Below are 23566 nucleotides of genomic sequence, written 5' to 3' on the forward strand. Positions count from 1 at the left end.
TGACACAGACTCTGTTGCCTGCCTTTGGACTGCCTTCCCCCTAGCTAGGCTACCTTGTCTGGCATCAGAGGGAGAGGATAAGCCTAGTCCTGATGAGACTTAATGTACCAGAGAAGGTTGGGGGGCAGGGAGAGTGGTGGGGACTCCCTTTCTCTGAGGAAAAGGGGAAGGGGTAATAAGAGGAGGGAAGAGGACATAGGAGGGTGGGACTAGGAGAAGAGGAGGGAGGGGCTGAGATCAGGATGTAAAGTGAATGAATAAATTAATAAAAAAAAAAAAAAAAAACAAAAACAAAAACCGACACAGATACTATCCACTCTGGGGATGAGCCAGAAACCTGTAACAATCAAGATATATTTATTTATTTGAGGGAAAACAGCTTATTTCAGATACCGTTATGTCACAGTAAGTGGGCTTATTCCCAAGCCCCTCGCTCCAGCTGTGCAGTAACCATGAAAACCAACAGCCCCTTTCAAATAAAAACAGCAGCATAACAACCACTGGAGGGGAAGAGCAGGTTTAAAGCCTCCCAAATTCCCCATTCCCAGAAAACTGTGACTATTCAATTCACATGGTGGTGCCCTGTGCATCTCATCTCACAGGGTTTATTCTTCCGTGGTCTTACAGAGCCCTGGCTTGGTAAAATGGTCCTGCTCCAGAACTTTTTGCTGAAGATAATCAGAGATGCTTTTTAAATATTCATATGCACATGGCAGTACTTTCAAGAGATGGAGCAGAGAACTGGGCAGAGTGGGCACACACTTCTAATCACAGCACTCAGGAGGCAGAGTCAGGTGGGTCTCTGTGAGTTTAAAGCCAGAAGAATCATCAGTGAGTTCCAGGACTGCCAGAGATACACAGTAAGGCCCTATCTCAAAGGAAGGGAGGGAGGGAGGGAGGGAGGGAGGGAGGGAGGGAGGGAGGGAGGGAGGGTGGGAAGAGGGAAGGAATAAGGGAAGATCTGAGGAAGCAGGAGGTAGGTAAACTTCAAGACAAAATCTTAGTTGGGTGAATGGAGAGAGCTGGCTTCATGATGCACACAAAGTCCCTTGACAGAAACTGGGAGGTCAGCCCCAAGCAGTAGCAGGCAGTGACAAGAACAAAAACAAAGGGAAAAACTACTCAATACCCTATATAGATCTAGTTTAGAAAGTCACTAAACAAGCCTATAGCAACCACACGCGGAGAAATGAGCCGGCTCTGATACCTGCGGTGACATGCATAATCCCGAAAGTCCAGGTTTCAACAGACAGCTATCGACAAGAAAAGAAATTAGGTTCGACTCACACAGGAGGAGCATGCTCAGTAGGACTGGTTCTTACGGGAGTGCAGTGATTGGACGTACTAGACAAAATAATTTTTGTTCTTTTCTTTTTATAATTACAAGCACACACACACACACACGTGTGTGTGTGTGTGTGTGTGTGTGTGTGTGCGTGTGTGCTTACAGTGTACATGAGGTCAGAGAATAATTTCAAAGCTCAGTTTTTTCCTTCGACCACGAAGGTTCTGGGATCACCCTCAGTGTGTCAGTCTTAGCAGCAAGTGTTAGCCAATGACCTCTCCCACCAGCCTCACAAACAAAGGTGCAATCAACTATTTTGCTAACATTTTGAAAAGATGTCTTACTATGTAACCCAGACTAGCCTTGAACTCATGATTTCCTGGATTAAATATGTCCAAAGAACTAGGAGCTTATATGGAAAAAACTAGAGAAAAAAAAATGAGATGTTGTCTCATCAAAGAGAGAATATTGAGAAAGAGATCGATGCTACGATGGAAAACCAAACATTCTGGAGGCAAAAATGCAATAAAAGGCTTTTTCTTTAATAGAGAAAGAAAAACAAAGCAAAATTAGCACTCAGAGGCCTGTGGGGCTCTCCTGGGCATACCCACATATGCATTATAGCAGAACCAGAGGGAGAGACAGACAAGATGCTTGGAGAAAAAAATGAGAAAATTGATGGCCTACTTTACTCTACATAAATGGCAAGTTCAGTAAGTCGCCGTTGGTACAAATCCAGTGAGACCCTTGCCTAAATACACTGCAATCAAAATGCCCAATGTCAAAAACAAGAAGGGAATTTTTGAAAGCAAGCAAGGAGACATATTATATAGCAGAGAGCCTCAGTACGGTTAAAAGCTGATTCCTCATGTAAAACATTGAAGGCACCGGGTGGTGGTGGCGGCGCGCACCTTTAATCCCAGCACTTGGGAGGCAGAGGCAGGCGGATTTGAGTTCCAGGACAGCCTGGTCTACAGAGTGAGTTCCAGGACAGCCAGGGCTACACAGAGAAACCCTGTCTGGAAAAACCAAAAAAAAAAAAAAAAACATTGAAGGCCACTAGCAGTGAAATAGCATACTTCAGGAGGAGGGGGCTAGCTGTCAATCAACAGCTTTCTGGGCAAAATTATCCTTAAGAAATAATGAATAACTAACAATCCATTTGTTGAGGCTTAGGTCTTTACTCACAACTGATGGTATACATAGAAGGTAGGTGAAGTTTAGTAAACATAAAAGGTTCACAGTACACCCTCCTCGGAGTCTAACTGGGCAAGTGTGGTCCTCCACCTTCAGCAAGGAAACTGATCTTAGCGCACAAACACAGACCATCACACACACACATACACACACACACACACACACACACACACAACCAATGAAAGTCAGAGTTGTGAAGCCCAACCCCAACCAATACATCTACAACACAACTCCTTCACTCAAGGATCACAGCAGATAGGGGTAGGCAGATTGTAAGAGCCTGAGGGACAGGGGTTTGCTATGAGATTGCTTCCCCTAGAAATGCTGGAAGCTAAACATTGGATATCTCACCACTACAGTGACCTAAACACTAGCTGAGCAAAGACAACATCAATAAACACGTCAACGTGGTCAGGGGAAACTCATGAAGCCTCAACCCTAGATGAAGAACCACAGGTAACTAAGGGATGCTGAGAGCAGAAGAAAGAGTCTCCCCCAGGGAAGAACCTACTGATTATGTAACTCCCATGAGTACAAACACAAATAATACTATACAGACTGAACAGACTGTACTCATGTACTTAGGACTACACACACACACACACACACACACACACACGCACACGCACAACAACAACAACATAAGGGAAAAGGTCATGACCTTAAAAGAAAGCAAGGTGGAGAGGCACATGGGAGGATGTGGAGGGAGGAAAGGGGAGGGAGAGATGATGTAATTATAATCTCAAAATATAAAATAAGTTACTTTAGAAAAGCATAAAAGATTGTGCTATGAACTGAACATTCCCGTTACATTTTTATATCGAACAAAAGATTTTTCTGTCCCTTCAGCCTAACATGGATGTTCCTCTCAAAGAACAGGATATGGACATCAAAGTCACTTCAGATCACAGAGGGATGAATGTAAAGGCTCTACCTGTGGCGCTCAGATAATTCCTAGAGGAAAAACACCTAAGTCGATGTGCTCCTCCAGCCCAGGGTTATTTGTTTACTCACTTAACCTAGAGTTGGAATGGTTTTTGCTTACTGTATCTCAGTGCTATGATTTCCTTCAGTAAACTACACAGGCACGCACCACACACACACACACACCACACGTTAGAACAGTCTCTAGTTCCTGAATAAAATATACATAGACAGGCATTGTCTTTGTTTTTTTCTTAACCAACTTTTTAACCTAAATGAAAAGCAACTGAATTGACTAGCACACTATCTTGAACATAAAACAACTGACAATGTCTTCTTTTTTTAATATGCTTCACTGTCTATTGATTTAGCTAGGTCTGTTTTTATCAATGGTCCATTTAAATTCCAAAACCGAACTGGATATAAGGACTGTTTAACACTGATTGAAGCCCTCCTCCAGTTGGATCTGCAGCACTCATTATTTCTGAGGGTCCTAACAACTCAGCTGCTGGAAATCATTATCATTCCCTGGTCAAAGAAGGTTAACACAGAGGTTAAGGTAAGCTCTCAAGCCTGTCTTCAGCAAAACTGAGAATGGACTCTGAAACTATCCACATTCTCACACCAACACAGTAAGTGAACACCACCCTGAGATTTCCCCCTTCATCTCTCCTACCTCTGGGTCTGCTCTGCACAGTCCCCAGCAGTCTGCCTGATGCATTGCCATCCTAATATTGCTATTTTAAAAGTTGACATTGTTGCAACCCCTTTGTATGGAGACACTACTCCCTTTACCCTCCCCAGCATCAAAACCTTTCTGCATAGCGTAGGTCACTAATAAGTATGATGGTCTAAATGAGAAGCCTCCCCTCCCCCCTAGCAGTCACATGTTTGAATACTTGGTTCCCAGATCATGGAACTGTTTGGGAAGGATTAGGAGGTGTGGCCTTGATGAAAACGGTGTGTCACTGAGGGCAGACTTTAAGGTTTCCAAAGACATCTGCCATTCCCTGTTAGCTCTCTCTCTCTGCCTCCTACTTATGGATCAAGATGTGAGCTCTCACCTGCTGCTCTAGGGCCATGCCTACTCCTGTGCTCCCTGCCATGGTGGTCATGAACTCTAACGCTCAAGAACTGTGAGCCCCAAATGAATTCTTTATTTCATAAACTGCCTTGGTCATGGTGTCTTATCACAGCAACAGAAAAGTAATGGAGACAATAACAGACCAGGGAAAAATCAAAGAATTTTCACAAACTTAATAAAGACATCCCAAAGGGGGAAAAAAAAAATCTAACCTCCAACTAAACTGCAAAGGGCGCTGCAGTCTGACACCACAGAACTGTGGCCCTGTGCACATTAGAACACTGACCAACCAGTGGGCTCTGATATGTATGGTCCTTATTTGCATGGCCCTGATTTGTATGCCTTTAATTTGCATGGAAGATGCATAATTGGTAATTACACACAAGAGGGTTTGTGCTAACCTACAGACCTGAATATTGCCCAGCGTGGAAAACCGGCAGTCACATGGAGCAAATTTCATGTCAGGAAACTAACTCATGCTAATGACACAAGTGCTCCCCTAACAGAGACTGCTCTCTATGTCAGCGTCTCCTGTTGCCTACAGTACGCTGGAGAAACTTGTCTTTTCCTCTAGACATTCTTCAACCCCTATTTTCTACTTCTGTGGCTCTTTTCTCTCAGACTACTTTTCTGGTTGCTTCCTGTACCTGTCCAAACGGTTGGAGACCTGCAAAGATTTGTCCTAACTACTGTGCCTTTTCCTTATCCATTTATTTACAGATTCAACAAAACTTTCTTGAACCACTACTATGAATAAGCACTTATGCTTATAGCTCTGACTCTCAGCAGAGAGGCCAGCACTGAGCCATATCAATAAAGACATAAGTACACAATGAGAGAGAGTTGAAAAGAATCGACAGGAGGCCTCAGCAGGGTGTGGCAGAGGTAAGAAAGGCACAACTGGGATGGGGATGGGGCAGCACAGGCTTCTTCCCCAGGGAACACCTGAAAGATGAATGGGGGTTTTCCTATGGAAGAGAAAGAATTGCTCTGCCTGATGTGGTGGTGGTAGGGTGTGTGTGTGTGTGTGTGTGTGTGTGTGTGTGTGTGTGTGTGTGCATGTGTGTGTGTGCATGTATGTGTGTGTGAGAGAGAGAAAGAAAGAGGGGAGGGAGGGAGAGAGAGAGAGAGAGAGAGAGAGAGAGATCGAGATCTAAGAAGCTAAAAGGAAGGCATTGCTGAGCTCAGGAAAAGGCAGGGCTGAGATAAGCCCCTCAAAAATCTAGGAAGAAAACCTCATGGTGCCTAGTAGGTTACAGAAGGGGTCCCCTGTTCCCCCGAGGGCAGCAAAGACGTTCACTGAAGGACTGGAAATAGAGGGGTGACCTGACATTGACTACGCTTTTACAGGAGCATATTAGCTGAGGCAACGACTGTGCTGGGAGTGCAAGTGGAGAATCTAGATCATTCTTGGTCTGGCTTACTTCTGTAACCTTCAATTCTTAAAATTTTCTTTACTTCTATTATAGATGTTCTCTAAAGCACCTGTCAATGTGATCTTTTTCTCTCCTCAATGTTTTGTGTGAGGTGTGGTTAATATGTGTGTATGGGATCATGTCAACACATGATCATGTGCACACATGTATGTGAAAGTGTGTGTGGAGGTCAGGGATTGACATCAAGTTTTTTGTTCCTTTTCTAAATGCTATCACAAGACACCGTGACCAAGGCAACTTATAAAAGGAATAGTTTGTTGGAGGCTTACAGTTTTCAAGGGTTACAAACTGGGAACCAAGGGGTCAAATGCATGAGCCTATGGGGGCCGTGCTCGCTCCAACCACCAGGTGTTTTCTGCTAACACTCTCCATGGTACTTTTTAAGATGAGTTGTTCGCTGAACCCAGAACTCTAAGGCAAATGGCCAGAAAGTTCCAGTGATCCTCCTGTCTCAGCCGTCTCTGCACTGGGATCACAGGAGTGTGCCGTCTTGCCTGAATTTTCACATGGGTGTTCCGGAAGGGATCCAGATACAAGTCTTCATGCCTGTGGGCTCACACTTTACTGACAATGCCATGCCCCACCCTCAGCATTCGGTTCTATTTCTAAAGAGTCAACAGTACCAACAGTACCGCATGGCTACATCCTCGTGTTGGAAACACTCTTGCATATCCATCTCTAACTCTCCACTGTAAGCACTTCTTCCCAGGAGTGAGTCTATCTAGATCCTTTTTCATTCCTCAAGTCACTGTGTAAAACTAAACATGCCATCATCCCAAGTTGGTCTGGATCATTTTTGTTGACAGGATGAAGCTGTCTTATTATGCTGTCCGTTGCTGTGATAAAACACAGTGAAAAAAAAAAAAAAAAAAAAAAAAACAAAAAACAAAACAACAAACAAAAAAACAAGCTAGGAGAAAAGAGTCTGTTTGGCTTACAGGTCATAGACCAGCATCTGGAGAAGAAAAGACATGAACTGAACAAGAGATCACAGAGAGAAGACTGCTTCCTAGCTTGTTCTTCATGGCTCGCTCAGGCTGCTTCCTTAACAATGTGGGCCCCATGTGCCATAGCTGGTACCACCCACAGTGGGCTAGGCCCTCCCACCTCAACCATTAACCAAGAAAATGCTCCACAGGCTTGCCTACAAACAATCTAAATGAAGGCTTTTCTCAATTGAGGCCCCCTCTTCCCAGATGCTCCGAGTGTGTGTCAAGTTAACAGAAAACTAACCAGCAAGCTGTCATAGATACAAACCTGTCATTTTTCTAGTACTTAACACAAGCTGGTAGACTTTTACTGAACCAGCCGTGGTAACTTTTGGTTGAACGAGCTCCGAGCCCCATGTTTTAGAGGAAAACCCCCACATCGAATATACTGTGGATGTTTTTGCATTGACTCTTCCACCCCGGCTGGATTTCAGACAGCAGAAAACAGGATCCCAGGGCTGTGATCTGATTGACCAGCTGCTCTAATAATTTCAGGACTTCCAGAGCTCCATTTTCATGCCTTTCTGTTAGTATGCAGCTTATTAAACCAATGATATTTCTTCATGCGTGTGTGAGTGTGTGTGTGTGTGTGTGTGTGTGTGTGTGTGTGTGTTGAGAATCAAGTCTGGAGCCTCATACCTGCAAGGCCAATACTCCAGCACTAAGTTATATCTCCAGCCCAAGCCAGTAAAATATCTGCTGCCCCAGCTTCTTCTAGTATTACAATATGAACCATCAAAGTAATTTCTAGAAAATAAAAATGTAACACAGTACAGAGAGAAATTAAAAAGAAAAACAATAACAAAGTTAACGGCACAGGTGAACTTCTCAGTACTTCTGCCCCAGAGGACAAAGTAGAGATGGCTATTAGCCCCACAGACTCTGACAGATGCTTCGAGAAGAACTTGGTCTATGGAGATTTTAAAAAGCACTTTTATATTACTTTTTTAATCTAAATTTTATATGAAAAGTCACCTAAAATTTTAAATGGGGACATAGATAACCCTTCCTTCTGCAATTCCAAGACGATGCTTTCATTCTCTCATTTTTTTTCATGCCATCAGACTTTCTGCCCAGTTTCTACTCAGCTGCTCTCAGTTCCTGGGGCTATGAAGCCTAATACTGCTCTCTTAGGTGCCGTATTCTTTCCTTTCTTATCCGGTTGACTTATTGCATGCCCCCTTCAGTACTGAATGGCTAAGGAATGTGCAGCCCACAGGCTCCAAGCTGGAACAAAGGAGAGTATCAGACTATATGGCAGGGACTGGGGAGGTAGCTCAGTTTGCAAAGCACTTGCAGTGCAAACATAAGGACCTGAGTTCGATCCCTGGAACACACATTAAAAAAAAAAAAAAAAAAAAAAGCTAGCATGGGGGCTGTCGAGACTGCTCTGTAGACAAAGGCACGTGCTACCAATCCTTACAACCTGAGTTTGATAACCAGGTTCCACATGGTGAAAGGAGACAACTGACCCCAAAGATTGTCCTCTGACCTCCACGTGTGAACAGCAGTATGTGTGCCCACTGTAGGGTGGTGGGGAATAGGTGCAATAAGGCAAGTTGTTTTATTCCAGGCATGGTAGCATAGAACATGCGTGTAGACCCAGCATCAATGAGAGGGAGACAGGTGCATCTTGGTGACGTCAGTGGTCAAGCAACTTACAGTGAGAGACCCTGTTTCAAAACGAAACAGAAAAGGTAGCACCAGAACAGACGTGCGCATGCATGCACGCACTCACGCACGCACGCACGCACGCACGCACGCAAACATCTTGGCCCCAGGATTCAGGAGGTAGACAGCTGGATCTCAATGAGTTTGTAGCCAGTTTGATCTACACAGCAAGTTCCAGTCCAGCCATAGTCTACATAGTGAGACCCTGTTTCAAAAACAAAACAAAACAAAACAGAAAGCCATATGATGGTGGTGTTTGCCTGTGGTAATTACAGCCCTGTATCTGCAGGTTGACAAACAATGGAATGTATATACTATTCCAAACCCATAACGAGTGTTTCCACTCCCTAGCAGACAGCTGGGCTCCACTGGTTCATACCTATACATCCCAAAAATACATTCCTTGGTTTAGCTTTTGCCAGGATGCTATGTAGATTGACTCCTGCAGCTTGTCCGGTAATATACATCCACCATGTCTTGTCAGGGCTTGTTAGCACATTTCTTTTCTAATACCAAACAGTATCTTCCTAGATAGGCCGCAGCTGTGCCCATTTGTCTACTGAAAGATGTCCTGGCTGTTTCCAATTTGGGACAATTATAAGCTGCTGAAACACCCATAAGCAGATTTTTAATGCATTTGTTTTATATATGTATATAAAACCCATATGTATGTATGTATGGGTAGCTCAGTTGCAGAGTATTTGTTTAGTCTTAGTTCAGTTCACAGCACTGAATAATAAAGTTACCCCCATAGATACTCAAGGATATCATTAACAAAAAATTATCAGCAATTATGGTACAGGCATCTATACTCAAAGGTCCGGGATGCAGTCTCTCACAGTTCCTACTATAGCAGGAGTTAACAAATATGGGCCAGGGATCATACAGTAGCAGCCAGCAGCAGCCTCTCCTGAATGATGGAGTGGTTAAAGACACCCTTGTCTTCAGAGGCAAAGACAAGCACAGGACCCCAGCAGCAGATCATTAAACATATTCAATCACACCTATAAGTAACTATGCCCCAGGGTTGTTTTGTTTTTGGTTCCAGGGCACTGTGCTCATTTTCCCACAATGGATATGTTTACTCAAGCTTCAGGGAAAGATCTGAGGTGATTTAGCTTTGAGTCAGCCTATGAGTGCTGAGGAATAACTTCTGTAGGCCTTGGAGAATTGTTGTGAACAACCTACTTTATAATCATGAATTCCTCTCTTCTTTATGAGGGACCTCTCCATTTGGTACTCTGCTGAATCTGCAGGTCTCTCTCTCTGGTGTACCTGGACCCCGGGAAGTGGGAGATAAAACATCTCTGGGATCAAGAAAAGAGAGGGAATATACCAGGGGCACACGGAAATAAGGAGGGAAAAACTCTTAAGTGATAACTGCTGAGAATAGGAAGTAGAAGCTACCCAGGCATAGGTCCAGGGACCTAAGAAATGAGCAGTTGTTATTCTTGTCCTTGGCCAGCAGCTGGAAATGCCCTAGGTTCCATCCTGGCCAGAAGCTAGAAATGCCAAACGTGTTTAGGGGGCTGATTCTTGCTGGTGTGGTTTCTTGTTATCTTCTTTCACAGCTAGAGCACACCTGCGTAAAGATATGAGGTTGTGACCCAAAGGCTCATACAGAGGCCAACTAGACTGATCAGCTCACCTCTCCAGGCCTACAGAAGGCTCCTGTAACTAGCAGCTAACAGCAACCCATCTCCTGGACCACTCCTGTTATACAGGAACCCTGCCGTATCCCATTTCTTAAGCTCTCACCTGTAAACATGTAATAAATTCCTTTATTCACCCTGCTCCTTACCTGGGAAATTCACTCTAGTTCTGGAGATGAAGGATCCGGAACCCATCGTCCTTGCCAGTGGTGGCTTTAGTGGCTCTTAACTGTCCAGGACTCTGCCTACCTCAGGTGACAAAACCGCAGTCCCTCTAAGGGGGCACTCTCACCATTTCCCCCTCATATTTTTACTACCTCAGTAGATGTTTGTAGAAAAGCTAGAACTTCCAGTGAAACCAATTCCCTGGCAATCTGCCAAAGAGCCTTTCATCTGCTCAGTGCACACAAGGCTCATAACTGTAGGTATTCCAATTGGATTTTACTTAGACCCAACCAGTAATAAAGATTTTTTTATGGGCTACATATTTGTTAACTTTTAAGAGAATATGGCTAGTCAAGGTCGAAACCTTCCCTCGTGATAAATCCTTACTCATCCTGTTTGAATTAATTTTAAAAAGAGCTCAGGGTGGCTGGAGAGATGGCTCAGTGGGTTAAGAGAATGTGTTCTTGTAGAAGACCTGAGTTCAAGTCCTGGTTCACAATTATCTGTAATTCCAGTTCTAGGGCATCCAACAGCCTCTTCTAGCCTTTGTGGGCACTGAATCCATGAGATGTGTATGTATATATATATATATATATATATGTATATATATACACACACACATATATATATATACATCTATATATATACATATATATACACACACATATATATATAACATATATATACATATATATGCATATACGCATATATATGCAAAACACTCATACACATAATTTTTAATTTAAAAAAGAACACTACTGCTTAGGTTCTTTGCTCACCCATTAAAATTTCATTTTATATTGCAAGGCATAAAACTAAAACAATTCCTTACTTTTGTTCCAGTAAGTTCTCTGGTCTGTTATATTTGTTTCCTTTTGCTGTTTTTACCCTCTGGGTAAAAAAATCACCTTTGAGCTAGTCACTTACCTCAATTCATTTGCTACATTTTCGAAACTCTGGTTTGGGTGAGTACAAGCGTATACTTTATTCAATATCATGAAACAACATAAATCATTTTACAACATAAAACATATTTTTTAATTATTTTATTTTAAGTTTATGTAGTGTGTTTGAGAGAAGGATGGAGAGATTGGGGGTGAGGGTGTGCCACGGGGTGCTTGTGAAAGATAGAAGACAACATTTTAGGTGTCAGTCCTCTCTTTCTACCTTCATATGGACTCTGGGTACCAAAGTCAGACTGGCAGGCTCGTGCAGCTGAGCCATCTCATCAACCCCAATAAAATCTGTTTGTTTTTTTTTTAATTTAAGAGAATGGTATTCTGCTATTATTATTTAAGTGTCAGATTAGCATAGCACAGGCAGCATTTGTACTATGAACATCTATTAGATCTAATGTTTGTCATGTCTCTGTTCTTCCTCTACCCTTCCTTTCTCTCTCTTCCGTTCTGTTTTGTTTTATAGAGGGTACACTTGCCTGGTTGGTGCTAGCCTCTAAATTTGACATTCAGGAGCTTCTAGAAACCTAGATCCATGCCCTGCTGCCTTCAGTGTCTGAGACACACTGTTAAGAATGCAGGCTTCTGGGGGAACTTCAGACTGTGGGGAGCCAGTGTTCTCCCTCTGAAGCAGCGGACCCTTTATCTGACTTGTTTGCCGAGACTTCTTGGAGACTTGACTGCTGCTGACTCCTGACTGCTGCCCAAATGCTGTCAGGTTGTTAAGGAGAAATCTCTGAAAGCGAGCCTCCTGCTGAGCCCACGTGTGTGCCTCACAAAAGTCAATATTTCCAGCTTTCCCTCAGCCCCAGTGTGTTTAAAGGGCTTTCTAGTGTACATCCTTTGATTGCGGTAAGGAAAATGGCTTTCATCTTTGTCTGCAGAGAGTGAAAAAGAAGCAGAGTTGCTCTAGTTTAGTCTTTCCTGGATTCTTTCTTTAGATGAAGTTATTTTATTTAAAAATATTAAAAAGGCGATTGCAAAAAAAATTAGATTAGGGCATGTTAGTGCAAAGTCTTATACACTTGCGCTTGTTCGTGTTAATAACTTTTGTTCCTTCTGGGGGGGTTTATTTTATTGGATATATGTCAATACTGACCCAATGTACAGCAGAAAATGTGAATCAGATATGAGCCGTGCAGTGTCTAACGCTTTGTTGACACTTGGATCATTAGTAGTGACTTGTACCACACTAATGCCAGATGAAGACTGTGGATGGCACACAGTTCTGTCCTTTCTGCTCAGTATTTCTGCAAATTTAATACACTCTGCACATACTGTCTTTCTTTTTTAATGACCTTCTTCCTAAGTCTTTCCCCACCTTGTTATAAATGCATTGCACATGTGTATTGTTTTAGTTTGAGACATCATTTATGAGTCAGGATTTTTCTCTAGCCCAGGCTTGCCACATCTCACTGTGTATCTGAGATGACCTCGAACTCCTGATCCTCCTGTCTGTACCTCCCAAACCCTGGGATAATAGGTATAGGTTATCATATCCAGGACCTAAGACAGGCTTAGTCTTGTTAACGAAATAAAAAATGAGGAGAGGTGGAGAGCCTTTGGGGCTGCTTGGAAAGAAGCTGACATGGGACAAGGACAAGGAAAGGGGCTGTTTGGCAGGAATATGACATTGGCCAAGGACAAGGAAGTAGGCTTCAAGCAGGAATCTGACGTTAGACTAGAACAAAGAAGTAATTTCAGGTAGGAGTCTAAATCGTAGGCTACAACAAAAAAGTAATCTCAAGCAGGAATCTAAACATTAGGCCAGAACAAAGAAGTAATTTCAGACAGAAATCTAAATCTTAGGCTAGAACAAGGAAGTAGGCTTCAGACATGAAAATGACCTTGGACTAGGATAGGAAAGTAGGCCCAGATACTTTGGTCATCCTGATAAGCCTTTAGAAACAATGATCATGGGGTGTTCACGTAACTGGGTTTAATGCTTTGCTTTTTCTTTGACTATTTGTGTTTATTGTATTGCTTGTTCCTCAACTATTTGCATCTATTATATTGCTAGACCCTCAACCTAGACTGACCTTAATACATGCATGTAATCAAAATGGTATAAAAGCATAAAAGAAGAGGGGTTATAGGATAGGGGGTTCTAGGAAGGGGAAATGGGGAAAGGGGATGACATCTGTATTGTAAATAAATAGAATATCCAATAAAAAAGTAGTGCTTTTTTTAAAAATTAATTTATTTTTTATTACTTTTATATTTTTACAGTCCAGTCATTGCCCCACACCTGATCCACTCTCCCACACTTCCTCATCCCATTCCTTCTTCCCCCTGTCTCCAACAGGATGAGCCCCCCCACCTCCCTGGGGCCTCAGGTCTCTCAAGGGTTAGGAACCTCTTCTCCCACTGAGGACAGACCAGGCAGTCCTCTGCTGTATATGTGTCAGGGCCTCCTACCAGCTGGTGTATGCTGCCTGGTAGGTGGCTCAGTGTCCGAGAGATCTCGTGGGTCCAGGTTAGTTGAAACTGCTGGTCTTCCTATGGGGTCACCCTCCTTCTCAGCTTTTTCCAGCCTTCCCCTATCACAGGGGTTTCCGACTTCAGTCCAACGGTTGGTTGGGTGTAAATATCTTCATCTGCCTCAGTTAGCTCCTTGTTGGGCCTCTAAGAGGACAGACATGCTAGACTCCTGTCTATAAGCACACCATAGCATCAGTAATAGTGTCAGGCCTTAGGGCCTCTCCTTAAGGTGGATCCCAAGTTGGGCCTCCTTTCCCTCAGTCTCTTCTTCATTTTTTCTTTTCCTGCAGTTCTTTTAGACATTAACAATTCTGGGTCAGAATTTTTGACTATGTGATGGCAACCCCATCCTTCCACTTGATGGCCTGTCTTTCTACTGGAGGTGAGCTCTACAAGTTCCCTCTCCCCAATGGTGGGCATTTCATCTAAAGTGGTCTCTTACTTCCCAGGTCTCTGGTACTTCCTAGAGGGTTTCCCACACATACATACCTCCCATCCCCCAAGGCTGCAAATTGACATTCATTCTGCTGGCCCTGGATTGCTGCGGGGCTCCTGGGAGACCTGTGGCCCTGGGTGCAGCAGATCTCCTGGGAGGCCTTCACTGGGACAGACACACTGATGATCTGCCCTGGTTTAAGGTGCAGGCCAGAAGGGCAGAAGTAGTGCTTTCAAGGAGTTGTTTTTTGTTTTGTTTTGAATTGTATGATAAGTCTTTGTGTGAGAATGTGCTTGTGTGAATGTAGTGCTGATGGAATCTAGTAGGTGGCAGCAGATCTCCTGGAGCTGGAGTTACCAGGTGTCATCTATGAAACAAACCAGGCTAGCCCAGACATCCAGTTTGTAGGCACTTGACCTTGGACTTCCAACCTGTAGAACCTGATTGATAAATTTCTACTGTTTACGAGCCACAGTTTATGGTCTTTATTATTACTGCAGCCCTTGTCAGACTAAGAGACTGAATGAATACATAGATTGATTCATTTAATTCTTACTTGAATATCCCTGTGAAAGGGTTAGAATTTTTCAATAACTCATAACAGGCTGAGCAGAACCAAGAGTGCAGGTCAGCTTGGTTGTGAGCTCTGTGTTTCAGGAACTTGGCTGACTACAAGATAGATGGTTGATTACAAATAGGCTCTTGAGACTAGCCTATACAAAATGTTCCCCATGACTGTTCCTTGGACACTGTCACAAACTAAATAATGGGCTGGAACTTTCCACAGGTACTCTCCAATAACCCTCCTTCACTCCCCCTGGGTTGTGGTTTCTCCCCTGAGTTGTGGTTTTTGGCTTTAAATTTCCTCTGTCTCCAAAGCCCAGGGGTCAGACCCCACTGCCCCTGCGTGGGTCGTGGGTCTTGACCTCAGCATGCTGATCGAAATATACCTCTTGCTGATTGCATCAAGTTCAGTGTCTTGTGAGTTATTGAGTGGCCATGAATTCCTGAGGCTTGAGTGAGGTCCTTCCTTCGTGAGGGCCTTACACCTGGACCTATAATGTTTAACCTTACCGACCTGCTAAAGTTCAGAGTCACTATTGAAACAAATCTCTGGGTGTTTCTGTGAAGAATTATCTAGATTATGAGTTGTGGGCATCAGCCCTAAATATGGATAGCATTAGGCCACAGACTAGGAAGCCAGGCTGAAAGAGAGGAGAAACAGAGCTGAACAGCATCAGCATCCTCATCAGCATCCTCATCATACGCTCTCTCTTTTTCCCTCTCCCTCTCCTTGTGCTCTTTCTCTCTCTCCCTCTTCCCCCCCCCTTCCTCCCACGATGCAGTGTGACCAGCTACCTCACATGTTTGCCACCATGGCTTCCATTCTCAAATGGACTGTATCCTTGAACTGTGAGCCAAAATAAACTTTTCCTTCCTTAAGTTGCTTTGTGTGTGTGTGTGTGTGTGTGTGTGTGTGTGTGTGTGTGTATGTGTGTGTGTGTGTGTGTCTGAACCCGGCACTTTATTTCAGCAGTGGAATGAGCACCATGGCATCCTAGGCAGCAGTGGTCTGCTTGGCAGCCCTCCTCTCCTCCAGAATCCTCTGCTTCTGCTTGGCCAAGCACTTTCTGGCAGAGTAGTAGGCTCCTAGGGCAAGGTAGTGGTCCTGGTAGGCTTTAGACACCTTGGTGAACTGCTCCAACTCCTTGGCACAATTTTGCTGTGTGCTCTCTCCTTCCCTCTGCTGACAAGCCTTAAGTCTCTCCTGGATGATGTTCATTATTTCCTGGTCAACTTTGAAGTTCCTTTTCCACTGCATCTCAGCCTCATAGATGCACACAACATCACCCTGTTTGCATTCTGTGATGTCTGGCACTTGACGGTACAGTCGGTGATAGTAGTAGGTTGGGTTCTTAGCAGGCTGCTGTTCAATAAATTCTCCCAAGAGGGTCACGGGCCAGTCCACGATGAGGTCGTAAGCCTTTGTCAAGTAGGTGATGGGGTTGGGGATCGAGGTCTGCGTCGAGGGAGCAGGCATGCGGCGTGGGGGCTCCGGGTACACATCCTTGTCCCAAGAGTCTGGCATGGCTTAAGCAAACCCTGCGGACCTTCCTTCCACTAGCTCAGCTTCTGGATCCGCTCGGCCTGCTAAGCCTTAAGTTGCTTTTATTTCTGGTATTTCTGTCAGAGCATCAAGACGAGCTACTGATGTGTACGTAAATATGGAAGAATACCCAGCTGGTTCCAGCCTCTGTGAGCAAGATTAGAGTTATATCGGCCAAAAATTATTTAGCCTACTATTTCTCTTTCTGACAGATTACTCTTAACCTTTCCTTTTTAAACAAATTTCAGGCTTATAGGAAAACCACATAAATAGGGGGTAAAATCCCCATAAGCCATTCATGGGCACCCACAATGTCTGCCATGCTTCCTTCATCCTCTCTGATCTAGCCTATCAACTGCAATTTTTCAGTTGAACAAAAGCCCACTTTTCAAAGGTGATTACAGGTTCATCCATACGGGGCTAGCCAACTAGGCCAGCACTCTTTCTTGTTGGCTCAGTGTAGCCACCTGCGACCTCGGATCAACTGGGTTCACCTCAAAGGGGGGCTGGTAGTGAAACGGGATGTAGGGCAAGAAGAGATGAAGCCAAGACAAAGTTTTCTGATCAAGGCTCAATGCTTTAATGTTCAGCTCTCAATTTAAAGGGAAAGGCCCAACCCAAACCCTTTTTTGTTTAAGCCTAAAATAGGTGGGATAATCCGATAATCCGGTCTCTGTCACAGATATCTCAAGGCAAGCCCAGGGGCAGTTCTTCTTCTAAGTTTTCTAAGTAACTTTACCTAGATCCTAGCACTTGGTCTGTTGTGGCTAACAAAATCTTTCAGGCCTGCTCAAGGCTGGGGGAAGGGCACAACCCAGACTCACCAAGAGTTATTGAGGGTGAGATGGCAAACCTTTCAAATGGTGCTGGGAGTCAAACTGCTGTTGTCTAGGGGGAAGAGTGTGTACAAAGAGAGAAATTGTTTGATTGGAGCCCCTGGCTTCCTCCTGACATAGTCCCATAAATTCCATTTTTCTCTTCCTCTCCAACACCTGACCACCTGGAAAGCCTCAGAATAGAAAAAGATGCCAAATGCCTAGTCCCATATTTCTGACAGCTGTCCCAATCCTGCCCCCCCTTACCTGAAGTCACCAGCCACGCAAGTCCCTTACCCTAGATGCCCATACCAGGGCATAAGCATCTGGCAGACAGGCCATTTTCCTTCACCTATACTCAAAAAAAAAAAAAAAAAAAATTCTCCATAGTCTGTCCTAGACTTTTTCTAGTCTTGTCCCAAGCCTAGTGAACATTCCTGGGAGCTCATTCCCAAATAAACCTGCATTTTAAAAATGTCTTAATTTGGCTCAAAGGGGCTAATTTTTTAGGCAGAGAAAACATATTAGAAATGATTCAACAAAGATTCTGGGAGGCCCTTGCTTTGGACTAAGTTTTCATACCAGGTCCAGTAGAGCTGATCAAAACAAAATGGAGTCAGTCATGCTATGTGCCTTCAAGTGAAAGGTTAAAGAAACCAAAGGGAGGCTGGGCGGTGGTGGCACATGCTTTTAATCCCAGCACTTGGGAGGCAGAGGCAGGCGGATTTCTGAGTTCGAGGCCAGCCTGGTCTACAGAGTGAGTTCCAGGATAGCCAGGGCTACACAGAGAAACCCTGTCTCGAAAAACCAAAAAAAAAAAAAAAAAAAAAAAAAAAAAAAAAAAAAGTGCCTAGCTGAAATGGTAGGGTTATATAGGAATGAGAACCTTGGGGAACCGAAGCCCAAGAGCTGGAGAAGTTTAGAGCAGGGGTTGGGTTGACAAGAGCTAAGAGGAGCCACAAGTCCTGAGTGAGCCTGGAGGCCAGCAGACACTTTGGTATGCTATTAGGCATTACAAGTGGCCATTTAACTGAGTTTCTCTTTGCACTGCCCAGTGAAAGCTCCTACACTGTTGGTTTAGTGAAGGCTGCTTCAATTCATTAATTTCCAATAACAGCTAATTACTTGGAATTTGGCCTTTTAAATATATATGTATATATATATATATATATATATATATATATATATATATACTCTGTGTAGTCAAGGGTGGCTTCCTATTCCCAATCCTTGTCCCCAAGGTGTATACCACCTTCTGACAGAAGCAAAAATTGAGACACTAAAGACGAATTTCCTTTGAAGGCTAGCAAAGAAGGGATCAATAAAAACTTCAAAAAGTCCACTCTAATTCCAAAGCATACTCCTAAATTCTAGATTATGAGTGTCTCTGATTTATATATATATTTTTTTGTTTATTTATAGTGTCTCTGGTTTTTAGTGCTGTGTTTTTATTAAGCCTGTGGAAGGAATATGGTCTTCATAATGAAACAAGCGGAGATTGCACTAGGGGTAAAGGAACATTATATACATTTGGCTCTCCTTTTAATAAATATGATGCAGGGCTGGATGTGGTGGCACAGTCTGTAATCCCAGCACTTGGGTAAGGCTGAGTCCGGAGAACAGCTGAGTGTTGAGCTAGAAAACAAGACCATCTCTCTAAACCCAACCCATGAGTTATAGAGATGATGGCTCAGTGGTTACGGACATTTGCCCTAGCAGAGGACCCAGAGTTGGTTCCCAGCACCCGCATGGTGGCACATAACCAAGTGTAATTCCTGCTCCAGGGCATCTGACACCCTCTTATGACCTCCATGGGCACCAGGCACGCACGTGGTGCAAATACGTCCATGCAGGCAAAGTACTCATTCGTGTAACAAATAAATATAAAAACAAAACCAACCTGTCTATCCAAACAAGATGGGATTCTTGTTTGTTTGTTTGTTTGTTTTTTAACGCCCGGTGCTTAAGGCGATGAAAAGGAGACCTTTATCTGCAGAAAACCAGGCTCTCCCTAGCTGATGCCCTCCCGAGTGTCTCGGGCCTCCTCCCACTCCCAGCAGCCCTTGCGCGCGGAGGCGGGCCTATCTCTGAGCTCCCCCCCTTCGCAGGCTCGCCGGCGGGAGGTTTGAAGACCCGCGCGCACGCAGAGGCTCCTGCAGCCGGGCTCGCACTCCAGGGTGCGGGGCTGGGGCAGGGGCAGGGGCAGGGCCCACGGGTGGGTCTCCCTCCCAGATCACCAGGCGCTGCGTGACGAGGACGCGGGCCCTGCCCGGAAAAGCGGCACTGACCAGCGCCCTGAAGCCGCGGTGCGGTCGGTTGACTCCAGCCAGGGCGCCCGGATAGCTTCGGGGCCGCCCGTGAGGCATCAAGGCCTTTGCTGTAGTGTGTCACGGAGCCCGGAGCTCTCGGAGAGGGAAGGGAGACCGGAGCCCTTGCACACAACCCCAAGCCTGACGCGCCGAACCCCCGCCGCACGGCCTGCGCATGCGCATCGCTCTGCCTTCCTGCCGGCGCACGCTCGGTCCCGCGGCGGCCGGTCGGGTCATGGAGGCCTCCGGAGGTTCTGGGGGCGCCTTTCTGAAAGGTGAGGAGACACGCCCAGTTGGGAGAGGGGCTGTGGTCTAGTGTCCGAGTGCCCGGTTGTCTTTCCTGGCTCACATCCCAGGTCCAATCAGACCTCAGGTCTCCTTACACCCCTGGTCCTCTCACATCCTTAGGTCCCCTCAGACTCGGTATCCTCACACCCAGAGTCCCCTCACTCAGGATCCCGACCACCTGTGTGGACACCCTACACACATTCACCATGTGACCGTAACGGCCCCCTGAGTGCCTGCCGTGCCACCTAAGTGTTCCCCAGTGCCCCCACCCCAACCCCATGTGTGCTGAGCCCTGGAGAGCTGGCAGCAGGATCAGGTCCTATCTTAGCTTTCTGAGAGCCTCTATGGCCTGGGCAGTTGTGGGATCAGGAAAAGTTATGATTTGGTAATAATGTGATGGCCTCTTAAGGGTCCCACCTGGGTAGAGCTGACACTTGTGGAGCTTCCCTAGTTCTATCGTGCCAACACGTGCCCAGAACATGGGACCCTGGGTGAGGGGACTCCAAATATATATGTGTGTGTGTGTCTGTGTGTGTGTATACATAAATATATGTATATGTAAGTAAATATATGAATATATGTATATGTAAATAAATATATAAGTAAATATATAAATATATTTATATGTAAGTAGATATATAAATATATTTATATGTAAGTAAATATATAAATAAATACATTTATATAACAAATATATATACATAAAAATAAATATGTAAATATTCATTTATTTTCAAGACAAGCTGGCCTCCAACTTGCTATATCGATGAGGCTGGCTTAACACTCCTTTTTTTTTGTTTGTTTGTTTGTTTGGTTTGATTTGGGGGCCTGAGGGAGGGGTTGCTTGTGTAATAAAGTTTCTCTGCATGGCTCTAGCTTTCCTGGGCCTGGAAACTCTGTCTCAGTCTGTAGACCAGGCTGGCTTCAGAGAGCTACCTGCCTCTGCCTTCCAAACTCTGGGATTAAAGGCAGCACCACCACCACAGGCTTTGGCCTCGAACTCTTGCCTCCACTTTATAATCCCTATGTGTTAAGATGCCCAACTTCATATAAATAATTTATTAGAACCGAGCTATATTAGCTTGCTACCCTACTGTGTATGCTGTGGCCATAAAATTGTGTTATTGGAAGATAGTCTGGGCCGGAAAGCCTGGAATAATTATGATTTCTTTCCAGAAAGCATAATCCAGAATAATTAAGCCTGGATGAAAAAGATGTAAAGCACTACCAAAATAGCAGTGACGATGTTTTGAATAGATTGGTAATAGGAAATGTTCCCCCCCCCCCCCCCGCTTTTTTTCTAACATAAACAGAACAAGAGAAAAGCCTGTTGCTGGGGGGGTGGGGGGGTGGGGGGAGGTGGTGTGCAGTTACCAGTGTGTGTTTCCTGCTAACATCTCGGTTATTTTCAGATATTGTGGCCTATGTTGAAGTATGGTCTTCCAAAGGGACAGAGAATTACTCCAAGACATTTACAAAGCAACTTGAGGATATGGGGGCAACGGTAAGAAATGAATATCAAAATGGCTGATAGCCTCCTGGTGTTTTCTTGTTGTGGGAGCTGTTCCTTAGAGCACAAAGGATGTAGCAGTGGGTGAGTTGGACAGTATATAAGTTGGACAGTAGTGCTTACAGAGGAGATGGTCTTGGAGGCATTGGGTGAGGAGGAGTCTAGTAGGAAACATGAGTCTGGCGTTGGTTCATGAGCCTTGGAACTTGGAGTCAAGAGAGTAAGGATGCAGGAGAATGAGCAGGTTTCCAAGGGAAGGTTATGACCTTAGTCATATTGGAAACATCTCATAGGCATTTGATTACTCATGTCTGGAGCTTGAGGCAGTCATAGCTATAGACTGTGATGTGGGGGTCAGGAGAGGTTAGTACCTAACTCAGATCCTGGCTAGCCTGAGGAGTGCTGGAGGAGGAAGAGGAGAAGGAGGGGAGGAGGAGGAGGAAGAAGGAGGGGAGGAGGAGGAAGAAGAAGAAGAAGAGGAGGAGGAGGAAGAAGAGGAAAAGGAGGGGAGGAGGAGGAGGAAGAAGAAGAGAAAGAGAGGAGGAAGAAGAGGAGGAGGAGGAGGCCTTTTTGAATGTTTAAGGATCAGTGATGGCCTGACCACCAACCCGGGAACAAGAGAGGGAAAAAGATTGTTAGGAAAGTATAGAAAGTAAGTGTGGAAGAATTTAAAAGGTGGGGATTCAGAACAACAGAGCCTTAAGGAAAGGTAAGATGACAACTATGAGGCCTTAGTTCATTTTCCCTTTATCGAGGTCAAGGGGTTCAGGGTGAGTCTGAAATTCCTGGCTTAGGAAGAAGTGGAGACAGTGAACACAGACTGCTCTGACAGGAAGCTTTGCTTGACTAGAGCTTGCTTGCTTGCTTACCAGCATTCATGAGACGCTCCCTGACAGGCTGAAGATGAATGAGTGACTGGATAACTCCTTACATCAGGGTGAGGATTGGGGTGCAGTAAGGTGGGATTAGAGCAGCACTTAAACCATGGTCCCCCCCAACCCCTTGAAGCAAGGTCAAAGCCTGAGAGCAGAGGAATCTTCACGGATTCCCTGCCACCTACAATAGAGGCAGAACCCATATACTCATTGTAAAAACAGAAAAAAATCCTATAAACTGAAATTGTATTTAATACTCACAGCGTCATAGCTTAACAACTCTGGAGTGGGATGGGAAGAGGCTCTTGGGCCTGACCAAGAATTGCTGCTATTCTTTGCATCGTGAGATATGGTGTGTATCCTACAGTTAGGAACCAGTCAGAACAAAATGCCATTTCTATATACTAACTGGATAGCACTTCCCTACCACCTCAAATGAAACAGTCCCAGGTAAAACTGTGATAAACCAGGCATTTTCTGTATAGAAGGTCATCCTACTCTTTACTGAAGGGACACAGCATGTCTTGTTACACAGGCATGTGGCACACCAAGTGGAATTCCATTTTAGGAGGGCCAGTGTACATTTCATGCCTCTGTCTAGATGCAGTTTGTGGCAGCTCAGTCCAAAGTGTGGGATTGATGACACCCTCCTTTAAGGCTTGTAGTAAGTATCCTGCACCCTTCCTGAAAGACATTTCGAGCTGCTGCTTACTGTTTGGTAACGTTGATGAAAGCCCCGGGGAGAATGTCCCCAGGTGCTCAGCTAGGCTCTTTCTGGTGTCTTGAGAAAAACAGTTTACAAGAGTAACACCTGTGCATGTCTGAAACCGCTGCTCTATGGGGCTTTGAAACCTGCAGTGAAACCTGAGAGGCCAGTGCCCTTTGCTTTATCCCCTTTTCCTGCAAAGATATAATTCTTGGCCTCACATCCAGGCAAGTACGCTGTCACTAAACCAACTTCCTGGTCTCTTCTGTTTTTGAAAGGCAGTTTAAAACCTTGGGTGGAGAGTCAGAGCATTGTGGAATGTATGTAGAGGTCAGAAGACAACCTGAGGCCATCTCCTGCCATGCTGGGCCTGGGGGACACACTTGCTCACTGGGCTTCATGGTGCGAGTGCTTTCTTTTACCTGCTGAGACATCACCAGACCCTGGATGCTTTGTTTTTAATTGTTTTCGTATTTCTAGTATGTAGTACTTTCCAGGGAGGATAAATTTCAAGATCCCCAATAGATGTCTGAACCTCCAGAGAGTGGAAAACCCTATCTGCACACACTGAGCCGGGCCTAGCAGTACAGGACAGTGTTCCAGCTACTTGGGAGAATGAGGCAGATTACCAAACTGAAGGGTACTTTATCTCGATCCTGTATTACAATTTTAAATAAATA

General features: G+C 44.7%; 1 protein-coding gene and 1 pseudogene across 2 annotated transcripts in view; one reads left to right on the forward strand and one right to left on the reverse strand.

Annotated features, from left to right (window-relative positions):
* Positions 1-15834: 15834 nt before the first annotated feature.
* Positions 15835-16375, reverse strand: LOC117721960 (NADH dehydrogenase [ubiquinone] 1 beta subcomplex subunit 10 pseudogene; annotated as a pseudogene).
* Positions 16376-19304: 2929 nt separating this feature from the next.
* Positions 19305-23566, forward strand: part of Mcph1 (microcephalin 1) — a 202114-nt gene continuing 197852 nt past the window's right edge. The window contains exons 1-2 of one of the 2 annotated variants that reach the window (XM_076913876.1): positions 19305-19782; positions 21208-21299. In XM_076913876.1, coding sequence (XP_076769991.1) covers positions 19683-19782; positions 21208-21299 — 192 coding nt within the window. In that variant the 5' untranslated portion in view covers positions 19305-19682. The remainder of the gene's footprint in view (positions 19783-21207; positions 21300-23566) is intronic. The other variant, XM_034520353.2, reaches the window with a different exon arrangement.

The sequence above is a fragment of the Arvicanthis niloticus genome, chromosome 16 (genome assembly GCF_011762505.2).
Source record: "Arvicanthis niloticus isolate mArvNil1 chromosome 16, mArvNil1.pat.X, whole genome shotgun sequence".
NCBI lineage: Eukaryota > Metazoa > Chordata > Mammalia > Rodentia > Muridae > Arvicanthis > Arvicanthis niloticus.